The sequence below is a fragment of the Salmo salar genome, chromosome ssa15 (genome assembly GCF_905237065.1).
Source record: "Salmo salar chromosome ssa15, Ssal_v3.1, whole genome shotgun sequence".
Lineage (NCBI taxonomy): Eukaryota > Metazoa > Chordata > Actinopteri > Salmoniformes > Salmonidae > Salmo > Salmo salar.
This window is the reverse complement of record NC_059456.1, coordinates 39,140,732-39,159,163: the sequence shown is the minus strand read 5'-3', so window position 1 is coordinate 39,159,163 and position 18,432 is coordinate 39,140,732. Positions and strand designations below refer to the sequence as shown.

Below are 18,432 nucleotides of genomic sequence, written 5' to 3'. Positions count from 1 at the left end.
ACGACACACACCATCTCTAATATATGAAGGATTATCTGACCCTGTATTGACCCCCATTGCCGTCGTCCAGCTCCAGGACGTAGCCTTCGATGGGGTTGCTAGGGGACACACTGACCCTCCAGGCCAGGGTGGCACTGTTGTTGCGGGTGCAGCACTTCTCTAGCTGCAGCAGGGGGGCCGGGGGCACCGTGGCAGACTCCACTGGAATAGAAACGGATGGCAGGAACACCACAGAGGAGTTAACATCTATCACTGCATGGATAAGTAGCGGTGATAGGGGTTGTTTTTAAAAGGGAAGAGTGTAAAGGGTAAAACATGCATGGGAGGAGAGCACTGTCGGACCACTCTATGCCCCTTAACGTGGTAGCCTGGTGTGGGCTGGCAGGTCTCAAGGAGGAAAAGGGGACAACTTGGATTTGGATGATCATATAGCAGCTCTGAAATACCTCCTGAGCTCTCCGTGTCTTTCAGTCCACCTGCATGCATTTGTTTCAATAATGGAGTCTCCTGAATATCTGAAACACGATATTGGACATTTGTTCATGTGTGATGCTTGAGTTATTTTGCAACATAGTGGAACTGATCAACTGCAGTGCTTTCTCAAAAGAATGCTGGTTCAACTCCCCATGGGTTCAAAATCCCATTTGTTTTACATTACGTTTTATTTGGGCCAGACTGAGTTGGCAACTGGGTATGGGAAAATCTTGTCTGCTTCATTAAGTGTTGAAGCGAACTGAAATACATATTTGTTTATAAAAAAAATAGATCCTGGTATTCTAGGACATTGCCAGGGGATATACACTACAAATCTTCCTCAGATTTACTCAAGCATAATATTTGGTTGCATGGTTAAATAGACTAATGGCAAAATAGCTGTGGACACATAGTATACTCAGAATATTGAACTTGGTTACATCAGCCAAGCATTTGGATTGTAAAACATGGACACCTTTCTGGTCAGTTTTGCAAAAACGTTTCTACCACTTCACCAAACAATTAAGCACAGAATGAGTACAGATTATGCATATCACAAGAGACTGATGAACAGCCATACAAAAACATAGTACAGTCAGGCACACTTAAAAGATGAGTCCACTGAAATCTAAGGGACAGATTGAAATTCACTGGAGGGGAGGGGTATCAAACTTTTATTTTTTGCTTTGGGGGGGGTTGTGTGTTTTTTGGGGGGCATAGGGGAGGGTAGTGCCTTTAGTCCCTGGTTTACATTCACTCTTCTGCTCGTATTTTCCCTATAAAGAATGGCTTGACTTCATTTTGATATTACCCTAATAAAGTTTAGAAACATTTGTGAAGGTTTAGTATGGTGTGGCTGTTAAGCTCTCCAACTGACTCCGACAGCTGAACTTGAGGTGAAGAAGACTGTTTCAGCCCTACCAGAGCTACTCCTATAATCTAACAATATAATGCTTATCTTTATACAACATTTAAGGATACACTTTTTACTAATTACCCTCCTTTTGTAGGTCTATATCTGTATCTGTATAGCAGACGCAGTAGCCATCTAACATAAAGAAATCACATCGGTGTCGTAGCACTGGCATCAGTCTCTCTCTGGGGTTAGGCCTAAGCTTATTTATTTAAATATGAATATAATACAGTGGGCACGCAATACCCTGATACATTTTGCACTAAAATCTCTGACAGCTGAACCGTGAGGTGGACAATGATTTTCTTTTAGGAAAGTAGCCTAAACCCCCCTCAAAAAAATAGGCTATAAAGTTTTGCATATGCTATATGCTCTCTCAGAGAGAGAGTCTGTATTTATGTAATTGCATAGTATTTATGTAAACAAATAGGGGACTACAATGGAAATAAGTTGCCGACTTTATTGTGAAACCCTGGTCACTTTAGAAATATCTTTGTGTACAGTATATATGTTTTTTTTTTTAACTGACAAAATCTATCGCTCAATCAATCCAAACTGCAGCAGCCAATTGATGAATGGAAAGAGACATCTGTTACAAAACACCAAAATGTTTAATGGCATTCAGCGGTTGCCAAGCCAAGCCTTTAATACAGGGTAAGCCTACAAGATAGGGAGGGGTGTATTTTCTGTTCGTCGAGATTGACATAGTCTATTTATTGTGGTGTTGAAAATGGAAACCATGATATTGAAGCGCCCGAAGTCTGTATGCTTTGCTTATTGGTTGTGTGGTGCATTGGCACAGAAACCTGAAATTTGTTGCATATATTTTATATAATTATAAATATGGCATCAAAATGTTGGAAATCAGATTTCCCCCTAGCTGATCATTGTCTGCACCAGGCTCTGATTGTTGTGTAATGAAACAGACAGGGAGAGGGAGCTCGTCTGTGGTGGTTGGCGAACCCTCAACCTTCTGGCCCGTATCCCTGCGTGGCATCGACTGTTCCACAAAACCATGCTGAAGTGGCAAAGTCGATACCCACATTTATAAACACATGGTTGCTACAGTTATTGTTATTTGTGGTCTTAAACATTATTTTGAGTTAATTCTATGAGGGGGGAGGGTGTTCAATTTATTTTACAGTACAAGGGGAGGGTCATGTGAAAACTTTGGGGAGGGGGTGCATTTTTTTTTCATGACAACTTGAGTTGGACCAGCCCCCCCCCCACCAGTAAATTTCAAACTGTCCTTACCAATGTAACAATATATTAAATGTGGATGAATAGACTCAGACTATACAAACAGTAGCAAGTATATGAATATGACTTATAAAACGGATTAAAACGTTACACAGATTGGGTACCTTTGCTCTGGACAAAGTCCAGCTGTATTATGGTCTGCAGCAGGGGATCGGTGTTCAGGGTCAGGTCAAACTCAGGGCCCACCTTGGGCTCCAGAGCCCCTTTGACCCACTGGTCCTGAGACGATGTCACACGTTTGATCAGCGCATCGGAGATCTACACAGAGACACACAGCAGGAGGGATCAGCATCAAAGCAGATACAACTCCCCTAAAACATTAATCTACATAGTAAATATACTATTACAGAGTGCAATATGGTTGGCTTTTTATGATTTCTCTGAGGCTTTATGCTTCTGGAAAAATGCCAGCAGGAAATGTGCTGCATTTAGGAATAGCCCTGTAGGGCAGTGGTTCCCAATCTTTTTCAGTTACTACACCAACACCTGAATTTGGCTCTGCCTGAAGTACCCCTGAAGGACCCCCTCATGTGCATTTTACCAGTAGCCCAATGTTCTCAGGAGTCTTCTCAAGTACCCCCTGTGGATGGGCCGAGTACCCCCTGGGGTTCTAGTACACCTGCTTGGGAACCACTGCTGTAGGGTACCAGCTTTCATTCTACCTGCAGAGCTTTTGTAAGAATTTATACAAGCTTTTATGTACAGAGCACAGATTTTGTTCCAAGGGGTATAAGAAACTGTACAATCAATACTTCATACACATTTGAAGGGAGGAGATAAGCATCGATTCCCAGAAGATAGTCTTTCCACTCTATTTTATCTGATTCAAACCGCTCCTATCAAAAGACCAGGAGAAAAAATGGCTTCCGGCTAATGGTGTGGGGAACTAAATATGACAAGTCACCTTGATGAGGGTGTCACATACCAACGTTCAGTATCAGGTTAATCTTTATTAGTGCAAGCCAATGAGAAATGGTTTGGAAAGACCTATTAAGTATGAATATCTTCATCCACACTTTGCCAACAACAAAAACATGTATCCAAATCTTTCTACAAGCTTATCATATGTACTCAATCTATATTTATTAGTATAGTAAAAGATATAAGCGGTTCTTTCAAAGGTCTCCTCTATTTGGTCTTAGCATTTAGAGCCCAGTAGGAGACAGGGACATCTGAGGGAAGTTTTCTCTGCGTGAGAGGCAGACCGGCAGGCAGCAAGGATAGCCTCATCCATAACCTTCTACTAGCAGAGCTCCTGACCCATTCATCTATCCTTCCATACTTCACTACTGTACCTGCAGGAAGCCGCTGGGGTCATTCTCTTTGATCACCTCCAGACAGTACTCCATCATGCCTGTAGTCTGACGTAGCTTAATGGTGCAGTGAGTGATCTGGTCACGCACCACCTGAACACAACACAACACAATTATTATAATTATTATTATAATATTTTTTTTAGCAGACGCTCTTATCCAGAGCGACTTACAGTAGTGAATGTATACATTTCATTTTTTCTTCCCTTATTTTTTTTTTTGTACTGGCCCCCCGTGGGAATCGAACCCACAACCCTGGCGTTGCAAACACCATGCTCTACCAACTGAGCCACATGAGAAGCCAGAAGGATATAGACAGGCACCCTTTAATGTCATATTAACACTGGGCAGGCATTTCACACGCACACACACACGCACACACACTTGTGGACCCCAGGAAGAGTAGCTGCTGCTTCAGCAACAGCTAATGGGGATCTGAATAAAATTCCAAAAATACACGTGCACATCAGAGGAGGCTGGTGGGAGGAGCTATAGGAGGGCAGGCTCATTGTAACGGCTGGAATGGAATAAATGGAGCGGTATCAAACACATCAAACATATGGAAACCACATGTTTGACTCTGTGTGCTTCCTCCTCTCCACAGAGCACTGGGGAAAAGGGATTTGGGTGAGTGTCAAAGCCATTCATTCACAGCTAATTGAAATTCAGTGGACTGTCACCATTTTATGAGCCATTGTTTGGGTAGACCACTTATACCTGCTCATGTGTTCAACTCATCTTTGCATTTTCAGGAAAAAAATATGATTATCAGATTATAAATAAAAAGGTCATAAAAGGTAGATTAATTTCAAAGCAGTTAATCACTCTATTATCAAATGAAGCCTTAGAATTCCAAACTTATCCAATAAATAATTTTATTAAGTCACTGACACATTCAGGCAATAAGCCCATAATTAATTAAATGCTCATAAACTATTCAACTGGATCTTAATTGAATAAAATAAGCATAAAATTTGCATTCCTAAAGGTTAGATTGAATAAAATATCACAAATATAAACTCACCAGAGGACAGTCAGGAACTGTCATATCTATCCAATGATAATGAACGGGCAGTAAGGTAAATAACTGTAACAACTCAGACTGAATTGACTGTATAATCCTCACATCACGCAACATTAAAACAATAACAATCCAGCGCTCTATGGATTATGCCTGGACTAGACTGTCACGAATCACATGAAATGACTCTCTCCCTGGGAATGTGTAGTGTGGCGAAAGAGGCCACTGATAAAAACGCCGCCGACAGACTACTGGCTCGGAAGAAATGAATTAGAGTAGAAAATGACGTTCACCGACACAAACTAACACAACACTTGACGATTGAACAGGGGGAAACAAATGCCCTGATGTTGGGATTACATGACAAAAAATAAGATATTTGTGCTTTTGATGATAGAAACAGCTGCGTGATAGCTGAAATATTTTCAGTCAGGGATCATTGTCTTGAAGCTGATATAAAGTAGCTTACCGCTAATCACCAACCATCTATCTCCACCATACTGTAGGAGATCAAATGTAATGGACACCAAATGCTGTCACGACAGTAGTTTGGGAAAAGCCCAACAACTGCTATTTACAGTCCAGTTACTGACTTTACCATATGGCCATGAACTAAAGTCCATAAAACTCTTATTTTGTAATCTTCTGAAAAGGGCACATTAGTGTGACGGCCTTAATCAAAGTGAAATGAAGAGACCGTTTTTTTCTGCTGTGTGATGCTGTAGCAGTCCTAGCTGCTCTTCAGCTCCAGCCCTGATAAACACAACAGCTGTCCTCTGAAGCCCCAATCCTCCAGCCGGGCACGTTGAGCCTGGGCATGGATCCATGTGACCCACTGAGAGCTTAACGCCAGCCAGCCTGCAGGCCAAGGCCCACCCCTCCGCTGGGGCTTCAGAAGGAGAGGACAGGGGGAGGAGAGAGACCTAAGTCCAGATGCACCTCGACCTAGGCCAAAACAAGTGCACAACCCTGGATGCCCTTTGTGTCTAGAGAGAGCTGACAGCTGAGTCTATCACTACTCAGAGTTGTATTATGAATAACAGTTATCTATTGATCATATTTTTTAAGTGTGCAAAGTCATGTTAACATATTTGATGCAGAGAGAGTACTGTGATTATTGTTATCAATAAACCATAAACCATTCACCGAACTGAATAATGCCGTCTGTACATTACAGCCAACATAACCTGGTCCCCAGGCTAATTGTGCACAGTACAATCCGAGCTTGGTCTGGTGTGTGAGACTGCAGTCAACATGACGTTCCCACCCATCAAGCTGTTGAAGCGTCCATCAGATCAGACCCACTGACCCACCTTGAGCTTGTACTCCCTCTCTTTGGTAACCTTGGTGAGGAGCTTGGCTTTCTGCCGCGTCAGAGCCTCAATAAGGGCGTCACACTGAGCCACCAGGCAGGCCTCGAACTCCACCCCGTTCTCCTGCCAGGGACACACACATCGCTTAATGACAGAACAGGAAGGTACAGGGCGCTAGGGCGAGACACAGGGCAAGGACACCACCGGACTGCATATTCTGACACCACACTGATTCCTGTTAAATCTTCCATCATCGACACTTTATATCAATCATTTATGTGAGAGTAGATGAGGCCTGAGATAGTGAATTCTAATCTAGAAACACTTTGCACTCAGTTCAAGGATGAGCAGAGCTGGGATTTTACTCAAATAGAATCCTCTCAAACAGAGAACAAGAGTCTTAATAAATCAAATCAAATTGTATTTGTCACATGCACCAAATACATGCCACATGCACCAAACAGGTGTAGATCCTACCATGAAATGCTTCCTTACAAGCCCTTAACCAACAATGCAGTTCAAGAAATAGAGTTAAGAAAATATTTACTAAATAAAAAGTAACAATAACAAGGCTATATACAGGTGGTACCGGTATTGAGTCAGTGTGCAGGGTACAGGTTAGTTGAGGTAATTTGTACATGTAGGTAGGGGTGAAGTGACTATGCATAGATAATAAACGGCGAGTAGCAGCAGTGTAAAAACAAGGGGGGGTCTTTGACAATACACAGCATTGCTGCGACTGATAAGACATGTAAGTGCAGTATAAAAGCTGTAATTGTCTGGGGCAGTCCCTGTGGACAGTGTTGCCGTGCTGATTAGAGTGGCACAGCAGCCCTCTCCTGCTTCAGCTGTGAGCGTGGTCACAAACAGATACCTTTGTACCCGCTGAGCGACAAGAAGTGCATTATATGTAGTGCCAGTCTAAAAATAAATAAAAACCTTTTATAATCCCCACAAGTTTCCTGCATAATAAAAAGATTCCAGAAAGTGACATTGTATGAATCTGGAGCTTATTTCTTATTTCTTTTAAGTATTTGTTGAGCATCTGTATACCCTTGATCTACAAAGCTGACTACAGGTAAGTCGTTTACGGGGAATACAGGTTAAATTGATATAAGACAGAAATAACAATTGTATTCTATTTCAATAAATGTGGATATTTCAATTGGATCTGCAAGACACAATGTTACCTGTATCTGCTGAAGCATGTTCTTCAACTGCACCAGAAATTCCTTGGCATCCTTGGCTTTATCCGACACACCATTCAAAGCTTGGGACAGTTGACACTGTGAATCAAAAACACACAATTAATCATCCAAAATAAATAAAAACACAATCTATGCAGACATTTCAATTGAATGAGTTTGAGAATGCAGCCACTTCTGAGCAATAACTCTCCATGTCACTTCTCTAACATGTTAAGATTAAAGCCTGGGGCAGTACCAGTGACGAAATATTCAGTACAGTACCAGCGATGATGCAAACAACTAATAAACACTGCACTCAAACCCACCCACATGACCTCTTGAGTCATAAGAATTAAGGAGATTCAAACGAGTGCCACAAAGCCATGTGTAGAAGTCAAGCCCTCACCTTGTAGTCCTATAATCACTTATTACTCTATCTTTCACCAGATCTGCACTGTGCTGAGGCTCATGGCCCATGAGTGATGGGTAATCATGGTGTAAACCAACCCTGCTGTGATCAATCTGGCCAGGAACCAAAACTCCCTCCTGCTCCTCCCACCTGCTCCTCCCACCTGCTCCTCTTCCTCTGGGCCTCTCTGTAGGGCTTCTCTGGGGCTGGGCCTGTGGGCTATGTGCGTAGGTTCAAGAGGGCCGCAAATCAAGCCATCTGGCAAAACAAGCTGTCTGTCCGCACCACTAACAAGGGGATGAGTGATTCCCCTCCTCTTTGCTGTTTCTTTTCACCAGGGCCCGAGTCACAGCCCCAGACAGATAGGACAAGACAAGGGGGCATTGCCAGGCCAGTGTATGTCTGCTAAGCCCTTTCTCTCTATACTGTGACCTCCAGGGGTCAGGGGGAGGGGTCCGGGGGCCCTCCTATGGGGAGAGAGCCTGCCACACGGCAACTTCCTGCACAACACCAATTAATGTCCTTTCACTGGGTTGTGCTTGTTTATCCTGACAGTGTTGTATGGGAGAGTTGGATTCAATATGGTAAGGAAGGATGCTACTGCTCAACATGAAGAAATGATCAAGGGAGCCATATCTTCAAGGTTTTATCAGTCTTGTCATGAGCCCCCATTGTAAGATCCAGTTATAATTAAGTTCTGGATATTGTCCTCATGTGGCTCAGAAGTGGCAGCGATCTCATTTGTAGAGATGGATTACAGCATCAGTGGTAGACGACCTACATAACCCCTTCACTGTCACTAAGGATGACAGGTGAGCTATGGCAGGAAAAAACACCTGTTGTGAAGTAATGAGTAATACGGGTCATAAGATGAAAGGTGAGGCTCTATTCTTCAAAGAGGAATCCAATTAATCATTTTACAAATGTACCCTTAATCGTAATGTATTTCCTCCAGAAAAAAAGGGGGGAGAGGCATCCTTTTTCCTGTCAGCAGCATCCTTCCTCTCTTATTATCTGATGCAATGAATGCAATGAAGAGACCCAGTAATGCCATTAGAGAGAGAGCTCTTAAGTAATATGCATGACATTTAAGAGCAGAGGCTTTCAACAGCGGAGGAGCATAGCTATTCATTTCCAGCCCAGTGTTTGGGGATCTGGGTAAGACGATGCAAAGCTGCAGCGCTCATCTGCGGTGTTGACCATGATTTCAAATGGGTCTTTAGGGACACTCCTGGAGGAATAGCTTAGATTCTTATCGCCTCCATCTCCCTTTTTGTTTCCCCTCTCTTTTTGTCTCCACCTCCTCCCCTTTCTCCCTTGCTCAGCAGCTGTGTCATTAGCACTCCACATCTGGATGAGAGCAGAACCAATCTCCCTCCCCGGCTCAGCCTCACACAAATCCTCTGGCCGTATGGCACACTGCTGCTCCACCACCGACTAACGCTCAACAACATGTCCACGACAGCCAGTACAGCACAGTGCTGCACAGCACAGCCAGCTCAGTACAGCATCACAGAGAATGCACACAGTTTGTGTGCGCATTGCCACGTACTGTGTACAAACTCCCTGGAAAGACACGTATCATTCTTGAGGAAGCTTGGAATTACTGATGGCGACTTTCCTTTCCCGAAAGCCAGTACCTCGGCTTGGACCGAAATACAGGAAGCAGAGATGGATTGGGTAGTGGGAGAAAATGTCGTCTGCCTGCACCCAACCCGGCTCTTGTGCACTCTGATGCCAGTTACGGGAGGCTACTCGATAAAGAGAGGGCAGCCAGGTTCGGTGTGTACCCCCTGCCACCTGTGTCTGCCTCGGTTCAAGCATTGCTTGCTTCTCTTCCCAGACTTGTTGATGAAGGGTCAGGTCCCACCTCAGTGATACGGTCCTACGTGGATTTTCGAGACCGGACTAGCTAAATGAGCCCTGCATAGCGAGCTAGCCAGGTTGGCTAACTCTCTGAGGCGAGCTAGCTATTACTAACTATTCCTGCCTCGCCACAGTGGTGTTGCTGGGTTAGCGCTCTTGTTTAGTATACAGTATGTAGCGTTAAATTGCTTGGTTATTCTAAACGGACCGCGCTGCGGTCAAAGACGCTAGCTAGCCTAGCTTATGCTAAAAAGCCTCCTGACTAAAGTCGGCAAGCATGCTTAACTTCCGGAGATTCAAATTTACTAGCTTTCCCAAGCGTTATGGCAACCCCATTCCTATTTTCAGGTCCTGGATTTTGAGGAAGTGAAGGAAACCGGTTTTGCGTGCACCTCCAATGAAAAAGTAGCCCCGTGAGCACTTGGCTGGGGTGACCCCTGGAGCAAGGGGCCATGACCAGTGCGCCCCTCCGCAAAAACATTACTGTGACAATAGTGCCCACACGCTTGGCAAACAGTCTCATGGAAGCACAGTCTTTTGGTTTCCCGAGTGGCGCAGCGGTCTAAGGCACTGCATCATGGTGCTAGAGGGTCGTCACTACAGACCCTGGTTAAATTCCAGGCTGTATCACAACCGGCCGTGATTGGTAGGCCCAATGTCGTCCGAGTTAGGGTTTGGCCGGGGAAGACCGTCATTGTAAATAAGAATTTGTTCTTTACCGACTTACCTAGTTAAATAAAGGTTAAAATAAAATAAAAACTCACGGAAGCACAACGTATGTTGGAAGCTTGTTCATGTTTAATGCTGCCACCTCCGTTACCCACGTTCCACGGTGTTCACAGGGTTCAAAGGGTATATCAATCTCCCCAGGATGACAGTGACAAGTTGGGTCACTGTCCTCATGGGAGCGCCCCTCCCCATAGGTGGCTCATTACTGGGATTCATTGTTGATTCCTGCCTGTAGCTCACTAGTCTCTATGAGGTGTCTAGTGATACAGGTTATGGTCTCTGTAGGTGATTAGTTGTTGGTAGCGGAGTCGAGGGAGCAAGCAGGTTTGGACACGACCAAGCTGTCTGGGAATTAGATTCAATTACGAATCAAACCCGTCTGTCACAACAGAAGGGGTCTGTTTTTCAGAGCTGTCCCATTCCCAGCTAGGTTACAAGGCACTTTGTCACCGGTGCCTATGACTTTGCTAACCTTCATGATACTGTTTTTTTCCCCTGGATCTATTTTTAATGCGTGCAGTCCACCGCTGGGTACCAGCCGGTCACCGAAATGCATCTTACTGCCTAAACCAAGTGAGGCTCGTTGTGACAACAGTACCCAAGTGGCACGGCCAATCGGGGTACGTCAACCGAGTTCCACTGTTCACTGGTGTTAAAAATGTTGTCTCCCGTATGTGGGTTTGATGAAATGTGTTCCTTCTCCATGTTCAGACATACGGTTGTGTTGACCAATGGCGCGCATGTGCAGTGTCGCCCTGGGTCATGCGAACAGTGACATCAGGGTACAGGTTACAATATGTTGTGCGTCCCCCACGCTTCTGCAACGTCATCACATCGACTGTTCCCGAGGCCTCAGCGCCCGTTTTGAGGGAGGAAAGATCCTCCCATCTCCAGAAGCAGGCAATCCGAGTGGGTCCTATGTCCGTACAGCCAGTATTCATGGATACAAAAAGGGATAGGACTTTGGGTCCTATTGTAGACCGACATGCCCTCAGCAAGCACCTCAGAGTCTACAAACTCAGGATGCTCACAAGCAACCAGCTATCACAGCAATTGGCTGGTGGCGGCGGAGTTGAGGGGGCAAGCAGTGTTACACACATCCATGCTACTGTCCGTATTCAGTCTCTAGGCTTCATAAGAAACCAGAAAAAGAGCTGTCTGACTCCATCTCAGCGCATTCCATTTCTGGGTCTAGAGCTAGACTCACTCGCGTATCACGCCTTTCTATCCCCACGGAGGGTGTCCGGGTTTCGACTCTGCTTAGCCAAATACCGGCTGGGCCACACAGTGAATTTTCGCCTGTGCCTATGCCTACTGGGGATGATGGATTTTGTGATGGAAGTCGTTTCCGTGGGACTATTGTTGATATGGCCCTTCCAGTGCTGAGCGCTAGCCACTCACCTGGACGCAACTCAACATGGCCCAGTGGTGGGACCCTCAGCTATTGTCAGGGGGCTCCCATAGGCTCAGTTGTATCCCGAAAGTTGATCACGACAGATACATTCCCCAGGAGGTGGGATGAGCTGTATGAAGGAAACTCAATTCGGGGGGTATGGACACTGGTGCAGAGCGCACTGCATGTCAATTACGAAGAGTATCAGGCACTCAGGCGATTCCCCCAGTTTTTGTTGGGCTGGCTTGTGCTGGTAAGAACCGACAATATCTCAGTGGTGGCGTGCATCAACAGATGGGAAGAGACTGTCTCTCTCCCACCTAACCTTTACTCACTCCCTGTTGCTGGGGAGCAGTGTGCACATGCTTTTGCTTTGGGTGACGCATGTCCCCAGTTGCTTTTACTCAGGTGCAGATCTTTTATCTAGGTGGGACCCTCTCTCCCAGGTATGGGACATTTTCAACATTTTTCTCGATGAAGGACCCGAGTGCCCCATTGGGAACGGACAGTCTGACGCACCAGTGGCCTCGGAACCTCCTTTACACGTTTCCAGCAGTGGTTCTGATTCACCCCACGTTGGAGTGGGTGCACCAGGAGTGCTTACCATTGATTCTTGTGGCTCCCCAGTGGCCCAGGCAGCCTTGGTTCGCAGAGACATTCACCTTTTAGGTGGGGACCCGTGGAATCTCCCGTAGCACAGGGACCAGTTGTCCAAGGCACAGGTTTGGCAAGCGAGGCCAGAGATTTGGTTCCTATGGCCCTAGCCCCTAAGAGGGCCAATTTGATGGCTAGAGAATTACCTCAGAATGTTACTGCTACCATTCAGTCTGCAAGGGCGCCCTCCACAAAAGGACTGTAATTGTTTATTTTTTTTATTAAAATATAACCTTTATTTAACTAAGCAAGTCAGTTAAGAACAAATTCTTATTTTCAATGACGGCCTAGGAACAGTGGGTTAACTGTCTTGTTCAGGGGCAGAACGACAGATTTTTTTCTTGTCAGCTCGGGGTTTCAATCTTGCAACCTTCCAGTTACTAGTCCAACGCTCTAACCACTAGGCTACCTGCCGCCCCAATGCGTATAAGTGGCAAGTATTTGAGCTCTGGTGCCAAGATAAAGGACTTGTTCCTTTTCAGTGCTCTTTTAGGGACATCCTTATGTTCCTACAGGAGCTTTTCAAGCATTCTCCACTTTAAAAGTATACATGGGCGCTGTCTCAGCGTGTCATGTGGGAATTGACGGAACCTCACCGGGAGCTCACCCCCTGGTGGTGCGGTTCCTGAAAGAGAGAACTGGTCTCTAAAGACCGGTCTCTAAACCTATTGTGCCCACATGGGACTTGGTGGATCTGAAAATCCTCTTCTACAAAACCTCCATGCTCATGGCTTTGACTAAACGTGTTGGGGACCTCCATGCGTTATCCGTACACCCTTCCTGTACTCAGTTCGCCTCGGGCGACTCTAAGTTGGCGTTGCGTCCAAATGCGTCTTTCGCTCTGAAAGTCATGGCTATGTCCTACAGGACTTTAGCTTTTGAGCTATTTCCCTTTTTGCTTCTGAAGAGCAACAGAGGTTACAAGCCCTGTGTCCGGTGTGAGCTTTATGCACGTACATTGAACGGAACCGGGATATCCGCTTATGTGACCAACTTTTTGTCTGTTTTGCTAATCCAGCTCGCGGCAGGGCGCTCTCTATGCAGCGTCTCTCCCACTGAATTTTCTGGATCTCCCTGGCATATACCAGCAAGAAGCAAGGGTTACATAAAGGTGTACACGCCCACTCCATCAGGGCTCTGGCAGCATCTTGAACGTTGTTTAAAGGGTTGACTATAGGAGATATTTGTGCTGCGGAAGTTGGGCATCACCACACACTTTTGTGAGGTTTTATCGCTTGGATCTCACTGCTCCCAGTATAGCACACAGTGTGCTTATGGCTGGGACAGGGGAAATTCACCAGGCAGTGTGCCGTGTGCGCAATACCCAGACTGCCGCATTTGGCGGGGTCAGGTCTGGGTGGTCTGCCATGGGCCGTTTCATTTAGTATCTGTTGGGGTCAGCTTGGGTTGCGATTATATTTCCCCATAGTATGTTCTACCGAAGTTGACTGACAAAGGGAATGTAACGTTATGACTATAACTACTGTTCCCTGAAGGAGGTACAACACATGTTTGGACCCACACCGTCTGTTTCTGGGCTCGGTGAAGAGCGGTATTAAATTGAAGGAATGAATTCGAGCCTCACGCTTATCACCTGTGGAAAGCCGGACTTCCAGCGAGGTGTGGATTTCATTGGCCTTGTCAGTTGTGATTGTAGATCCTTCAACAGAAGTTGCAAGAGTGCAACTCCCCATAGTATTTTTTTTACCTCATTTCCCTCCTTCAGTGAACAGTAGTTATAGTAATAACGTTATGTTATATACTTAAAAGGAAGCGCCTTAACAAGATATCAAATATTGATAGGATTTGCTACATTAATATATGTATGAACATGCAGAATATGGACAATGTCCATTACATAAAACCCAGTACAAATTACACTTGCAAGGAATAATTAATTATTTATTTTTTCATACTATGGGACAGTCAGCTTTTCAGCTGTGTAGCTAAATACATTGAAAAGCATTGATCATCAATTATTCCTGCTATTTGAGATATTACACATATTGTAAAACCTGTAACATACACTTACAAAGTTAGGATATATTAATCCCAATTTTTTTCCAACATTCTGGTAACTTGCCACTGTGTAGCCATGGTAACACTTGCAGTATTTGCGCACAGCACTACAATCTCATGTCCACACACTTCACAAAGGTCTTGCCCAAGCACTCATTCTCTCCTCTAAAAATAGCTCAAAAATTCTCCTGCTCCTATGCCTTTGGTTACAGTAGTTGCACACATAAAGTATACGCACTCATCCTTTCATCCCTAGCTCCCCCATCACCAAACGTTTATTCATCACAGCATTTACAAAGTCTAGTGTATCAGGAACTATGCAGCTAGAGTAAGGCACAGCACACATATTCAATGGGATGGGAGATACTGTACTTTACATTATCCACATTCTGGAGCCAACGCCATTGCTGGGTCTGGGAGAGGGGCTCCCTTTTTCTGTATGCCTGAGGTAGCATAGCAAGCTGTCTTCAGCTACAGTATCATCTGTATCTACAAAGAGGAACCATGGTTTCTCTAATCTCCTAAATGAGTCTTTGTGGCCATTTATAATGTGCAGTATTTGGGAATTCAGGACAAAACAAAGTTGGTTGTAACAATCGGCGAGCTGCCCTTCTGGACTTGGCAGGGACCGATTGCGCATGTCTGCTGGTGCCTAGTGAGCAATGCCTTGGACTTGTGCATCCAGGTACAGAGTTTGGGACCAGTGTGTAGAGTGTGTGTGTGTGTGTGTGGGGGGGGGGGGCTTTAAATAGACACTGACTTTGGGTGCTTCTGCTTGGCTGCCCACAGGACATTCACAGGAAACTACACCACTGTGACTTACCATCCAATCCCTCATCTGTGGTTTATCCGCTAGTAAATACATATTCATGATGTATTCCTGGCAATAATTATTTTCAATAACTCACAGTGGCACTGTAAAAGGAGAGAAAAATATAATTGATACCCTAAGGCAGTCCCTTGTGTTCTGTTGTTTCATTTGACATACTGTAAATAACATAAACATAACGATGTCCTTCTTTACATTACTTTCAAATCATGTTTGTAAAAGCATCCCCATATAGAAAGATAAGATTGACAACTGAAGGTCCAACAAAAACTAATGGGGGTTTATTGTTATTCCCACTAGCAAGCCAAGTGCAATACAATACACGTCCACTGGGAATAAGAGACCGTGTGTGTGTGTGTGTGTGTGTGTGTGTGTGTGTGTGTGTGTGTGTGTGTGTGTGTGTGTGTGTGTGTGTGTGTGTGTGTGTGTGTGTGTGTGTGTGTGTGTGTGTGTGTGTGTGTGTGTGTAGTTGGGCTTTCAGTGCTGATTATGTTCTCCACAGTCCACAGACGGTCAGCACACACATGCCTCTCCATTATCAGCACTCTGGATCTCTGCAACATGGAGGATGACAATTGCCTCTGGGCCACATGCCACAATCCATCTGTGGTCATAAAAGAAACCTTGGACGAGCAGCCTTTCTCTCTCTCTCCTATCAACACTGCAATCTCCAGGCCTTCCTACCCTAACGAACAGACTGGTGGTTGAGTCTGTTCAATTGAGTTTTCTGTCAGCTCCTAGAGGACAAATGATAAAGCACGTCAGAGCCTGAGGGTGGATCTGGAGCTGTGGGTGAGAATGTGAGTAATAGATGTGAATTAGTCCCCTATGTCACAACAGAATTACATCCTAGTGACAGTGACATGAAGGGCTGCCTGGTGTAGTGGACTCATTCATACATTTGGTCTCGTTTACATTTGGGCTCAGTTGGTAGAGCATGGTGCTTGCAACGCCAAGGCTGTGGGTTCAATTCCCATGGGGGACCAGTATGAAAATGTATGCACTCACTATAGTATGTTGCTCTGCATAACAGCATATGCTAAATTACTCAAATGGAAATGTGCATTTTAGTGACATGCAGTGACATGGGGAGCTGTCTGGTGCAGTGGACTCATTCAAGAAGAGGCGTGAAGAGTGATAGTGTAACTTCAACAGTACAGAGATAATTTGCCACAATAGCAGACCAATACATTCATGTCCTCCCCCTCTTCATCAACATATACTCCCATTCCATCTCTCTCTCTCTAGTTCGCTCACACACACACACACACACACACACACACACACACACACACACACACACACTTCCAACCTGAGAAGAGCTCACTTGACCATCCCATTCTTGTCAGTACAGAATGTTGGCCATAAAAACACAAAATGGACGATGTACTAGTGTATAATTGAGCTCACTCAACCCCAGGAAATATATGAACTAAGCACTTCTGCATCTTTAATTTATAGGGCTCATTAGTTATACATGCTGCTTCACACATATGTGATTTTCACAGTCCTTTTGTGGGACAGTAGGCTAGTGTGATAAAAGTGAACTGAACTCAGAGCAACCCTAATAATCAGTGAGGGTGAGTGGGAAGACGGATGCATGCTGTTTGATAAATGATGGAGGGAAGGAAGGTCGTGGGGCATACAGTCCCAATCATGCAAAATGTGAGATTAGTGACCCAGTTTTCTCTGAGGGTGATAAAGGCTTTTAATTTCATTTGTGATAGCTGTGTAATAGCTCAATGTAATGTGTGTGTTATTGGCTACTACTCTACTATCTCTCAGTCCACATTCTGCCTATAGAAATGTTATGCCTGGGAGGAGGAGCAGAGCCCAGCTCTGAGTCACAGCATCCTACTCCTCTTCACCATGTAGTGGGAGCTGAGAAAACCATGGGGCATGTTACACAGCGCTGGTGACCTTTTCACAAACCCAGAGCTGTACTGTAGGCAGGGAAAATCTGGCCTAGAAACTGGAGTTTAGTAAACTGACACTAGTGAGTCAGACTTGTGGGCTTCAATTATTTATTCATCTGTGATTAGGCTATAATGTTGCTGGCTGGCTAGGCCTACTATAGGTTACCACGGATGAATTGTCCCTTACAGTAAATTGTTGGTATGATTTAAATGGCACTGATGACATCGGTGATGTGATGCTGCACAGAGCAGCGGATTATGGCCAAGGCATCCCCACCGCCTCCATCCTTACCTTGTGCTGTTTCCACATGGCCACTAAAGGTTTTACATCGTGACTCCCATGCTTGCCACCCTCCAGACACTTCATACAAACTGGAGTCTTGCAGTTGACGCAGTACATGCTAAAGTTCACCGTGTCATGGTCTGCACATGTTCCCTGTTTCCGTAAGGTGGCGGCGGGCATCTGCTGTCCTCCTGCAACTGGCGATTGGGTCGGTGGCACTAATCGATGTTTGGCAAGCGGTCCACGGGAAGGGTGGCATCGCTGCTGGCAAGGTGTGCAGTAAAACACGTCACACTGCTCGCACATCACAGTGGCATCGACAGGGTTGCGGTCACATAGCTGACATTTCACGTTGGCAGAGCGGCTCTGTTGATACCGAGACACGATCGCCTCCAGTAGCCGGTTACGTGGAAAGCCCCTCAGCCCCCGCTCATCCAGAGAGACACTACGGTGACAGAGAGGACACGTTATGGAGCAGTGTCGGTGCACCAGAGTCGGAGGAAACACCCTTACCCCATTTGGAGACTTGAGGCACGGCGTGTATGATCCATAGCCGCTGTCCGTTTCACTATACATGCTCATTTTGTCCATATCCAAATAATCGTAGTCCGAGTTGGAGGCACGGCTATGCGGTGGTGTTTCGCCTTCTGGGGTCTGTACAATGATATTTCGTGCGCACGCCAAACACACATTGTGCGAGCAAGGTAAAAGAATAGGATCCTTGAAAAGAGAACCGCAAACGGGGCATTTTAATTCTTCATCCATCACGTCTTCTATACAATGCTCCTCACACAGAACGCAAGAGCAGCAATCTATGAAAACAGACCAGCACTATTTGATACTGACAGCTCCC

General features: G+C 45.3%; 1 protein-coding gene across 4 annotated transcripts in view; it reads right to left on the bottom strand.

Annotated features, from left to right (window-relative positions):
- LOC106571401 (E3 ubiquitin-protein ligase TRIM9) overlaps nt 1-18,432 on the bottom strand; it is a 25,521-nt gene extending 7,089 nt beyond the window's left edge. For 3 of the 4 annotated variants that reach the window (XM_014144449.2, XM_014144451.2, XM_045695715.1), the window contains exons 1-7: nt 17,589-18,432; nt 7,485-7,580; nt 6,295-6,417; nt 3,943-4,053; nt 2,752-2,905; nt 447-515; nt 41-201 (exon numbers count right to left, since the gene is read on the bottom strand). In XM_014144449.2, coding sequence (XP_013999924.1) covers nt 41-201; nt 447-515; nt 2,752-2,905; nt 3,943-4,053; nt 6,295-6,417; nt 7,485-7,580; nt 17,589-18,344 — 1,470 coding nt within the window. In that variant the 5' untranslated portion in view covers nt 18,345-18,432. The remainder of the gene's footprint in view (nt 1-40; nt 202-446; nt 516-2,751; nt 2,906-3,942; nt 4,054-6,294; nt 6,418-7,484; nt 7,581-17,588) is intronic. The other variant, XM_014144450.2, reaches the window with a different exon arrangement.